General features: G+C 33.8%; 1 protein-coding gene across 1 annotated transcript; it reads left to right on the top strand.

Moving 5' to 3' along the window:
* The first annotated feature begins 436 nt into the window (after nt 1-436).
* On the top strand, nt 437-3,003 carry LOC105635572 (receptor-like cytoplasmic kinase 176). Its single transcript, XM_089722377.1, is given in 6 exon segments — nt 437-1,689; nt 1,765-1,900; nt 1,983-2,122; nt 2,226-2,352; nt 2,449-2,559; nt 2,626-3,003. Coding segments are annotated over 6 exon segments (972 nt in total). The 5' UTR covers nt 437-1,389; the 3' UTR covers nt 2,784-3,003.
* The last annotated feature ends 325 nt before the right edge of the window (nt 3,004-3,328 follow it).

The raw sequence follows: 3,328 nt of genomic DNA, 5'->3' as shown, positions 1-3,328 counted from the left end.
GAAAGGAATGGTTAAATTGTTTAAAAAAGCTACATCTCAAGGATAAAAATCAATGTATTTATAGAAAAAAGAAGGAAAAAATAATTAGGGGTCAAAAACTTAGGGACTAAATAGTATTTTTCCATTAATAAAATTTATATCATTAACTTTTAAAAAATTCAATAAAGTTATACTTCGCTCCTCCTCTGGCTGACTTGCTCGAGTTCTGAGTCAAAACTTTGCAAATGCAATTGACGATCATTCCTGATTGGGATTTAGGAAATTAATTTTTCTTCTCTTACATGATGTGATTTGCCCTGTTTGCCTAAAGGGTCATCCTTTAGTCGCTGAGCTTTGTGATCCAGAAGAGTAAAGATTCGATCTTTGTCCTCGATCTTCATGGGGTCGTGTTTTAGTGCAGGAAACACTACAGAGGGTGATTCTTATCAGGTAAGTTTCCAATTATTCATTTCTAATCAATATTCCTGCCTTATAAACTGCCAAACACAATCAGTTCTTTGTGATTTATTCTTTACTGGGATTAGCAATTAATGCTCTGTTTGGTTGCTGAGAAAAGCCAGGGTAGAAAAATAGAAGCGATAAATTTTTTTTTTTTTTTTTCAATTTTTAGGACCTGAAAATTTAGGTTGTTCTAATATCAAATTATGCATTGGCTGATAGTCACACCATTAGATGATTACTTAGTTGCTAAAAAGGAAAAACTTTGGTCCGCTATTCACCATCAGAGAATTTTGCATGTAGTTGTGCTCTTTTGGGTTAATATGAGTGTCTAATCAAATCTGGCAATGTGAATACCTGAAATTGGTGGATAGAGGAAATATAGTCATAATGTTGGTTCCAGGTAGATTGAGTCTTTGTCATTAGGTTCCAGTTAGATTTGAGTTGGCATGGGCTTTTGATTTCGGAAACTATCAATATAAATTATAGCAAAAATTCTAAGTTCTACTTAGTTTTTCACCAAATAAATTGATAAATTTGGCTTTGTTTTACGAAAACTCTCCTTCTCTTGGACATAAGTAGTTTTAAGTAATAATGTCAGATGAGTAAATATGTGGAAAGTAAATAGAAACTGGAATAAGTTATCTCATGTTATCTTAATTAAGAGAATGATGGAAATTAGTTACCGTTAATCTCTGACCATTAAAGCTGACGTTAAGTCTACTTCAGATAAATCATGAAGACTGAAAATTCACTTGTTCTCTTGTGATAATATCTTCACTCTGATGGCATTAGAACTTTTCAATTGAAAAAGTCCATCTTTTAGCAACTCTGCATTATCCAATGAATACAAAAATTTATGATCTAACTCCACTCTTCCATAAAATTGACAAAACCGCATGCATGTGTATTAGTGTCATACTCATTCTTGTAGATAGAGATGAAACTTAAATGTGTTGGCAAAATGATATGAGTAAGTCAAGCAGCAAAGTTTCATCTGTCACAGTGCCTTCAACAGCCCAAACAAAAGGTCATATCTTAAACTCACCCAATTTGAAGAGGTTTAACTTTAGTGAACTGAAAGCAGCAACAAGGGACTTCGGACAGGATACTGTTTTAGCAAGTGGTGCAACTTGTACTGTCTTCGAAGGTTGGATTGATTGCTTATCATTAAAGCCATCAGGGCCTGACACTGGAATGCCTGTTGCTGTAAAGAGGCTACTTGGCAACCGAGGTCAACAAGAATGGTAGGTAAGTATTCTTTCTCCATCATTTGAGCTTATCTGCCTATTTCTGTTGACTTTTGTTATGGTTCGTGAACAATAGTCAGAAATCAGATACATGGGGCAGCTATTGCATCCGAATCTAGTGAAACTGATTGGTTACTGCTTGGAGGATGACCATCGACTTCTGGTCTATGAGTTTGTGCCCAATGGCAGCTTGGAGAATCGTCTATTTGGAAGTGAGTAATTGATTGGTTGTTCAATCTTCTAACTGAACATGCAAGTTTTCTCCCGACCTCAAATATGTATTTGTGGGAGCAGGGGATTCTCACATTCGACCACTCTCTTGGAATCTCCGTATGAAAGTTGCCCTTGGTGCTGCTAAGTGTCTGGCATTTCTTCATGATAAGGCAGATGTCATACATGGAGATTTTAGAACTTCGAATATCCTGCTTGATTCAGTATGTGAAAATGCTCTATTACTGAATTTGGTTTATGAGGGAGTTATAGAATTGCAATATTATAACTAACACATTTTCTTTACTCATATTGTAAAAATGACAGAACTATAATGCGAAACTATGTGATTTAGGTTTCGCTAAGGATGGGCCAATAGATAAAAGCCATGTCACTACAAGGGTCTTGGGGGGTTATGGCCTAGGGTATGCAGCACCTGAATACGCCCAGTCAGGTATCATTTGGTTTCTATTTCACTCTGGTATTATATAAGAAAAAAAAAAATGGAACTCTTATCTTGTTTTTTGTCACTTTGTTGTCTCTTATGAAGGTCATATTAGCAAAAAAAGTGATATATACAGTTTCGGGGTTGTTCTCCTTGAAATGTTATCTGGAAGACGAGCAATAGAATGGAACAGGCAATCTGGACCAATACATCTAGGTATGTGGGCAATATGCATTACTGACAGACGCAAACTTTCCCAAATTTTGAATCCTGCCATTTTAGGTGAGCATTCGGGAAGCAGTGCATTAAAAGTAGCTCAACTTGCATACGAATGCGTATCAGGGGAGCCAAAATTTCGGCCAGACATAAAAGATGTGGTTAAAATTCTGGAAAACCTTCAGGACAATGTGGTATGCAAATCAAGCAATGGTTCTAAATAATGGAAACGTTGTTTTCTGTCTTAAGACCAACTTTTTCTCCTGTTCTGTGAGCGCGTGTGTATATATATGTGATACATAGTAATGTTGTGTATATATATGTGATACATAGTAATGTTGTCTGGAAAACTTTTATTGTTGGCTTTCGTTCTTAAAAAATAAAAATTATTGAAATTCATACCTTCAAATATATTTGGGTTTTGACGCTTTTTCTTGGGATAAATCTTAAGTATTTCTATAGTCTCTGATTTATTAATGACCCAACAGTTTAAGTTATAAAATTTTTCAATAAATTTTCGTGTCAAAATGTTTTGAAATTTACTATAATTTATTTCCTGAGATTATACATTTTAAATCTTTTTTTATTAAAGACCCTAATTATTCATAAAAAAATTTATAATCTTTAATTGTTAAGAATTTTTACATTTATTTTCTGAATCATTGTATTATAAAATAATTCAACTGTTGTATATAAAAGTATTAATTAAATAATCGTTTATTATTGTTTTGAATTAAAATAATGCTTAAATTACCCTCTGAACTTAGGG

Source organism: Jatropha curcas, chromosome 6 (assembly GCF_041381405.1).
Source record: "Jatropha curcas cultivar XTBG-Jc1 chromosome 6, XTBG_Jcur_1.0, whole genome shotgun sequence".
NCBI classification, from domain to species: domain Eukaryota; kingdom Viridiplantae; phylum Streptophyta; class Magnoliopsida; order Malpighiales; family Euphorbiaceae; genus Jatropha; species Jatropha curcas.
The sequence above is the reverse complement of the archived record's forward strand: the minus strand, read 5'-3'. Positions and strand labels throughout refer to the sequence as shown.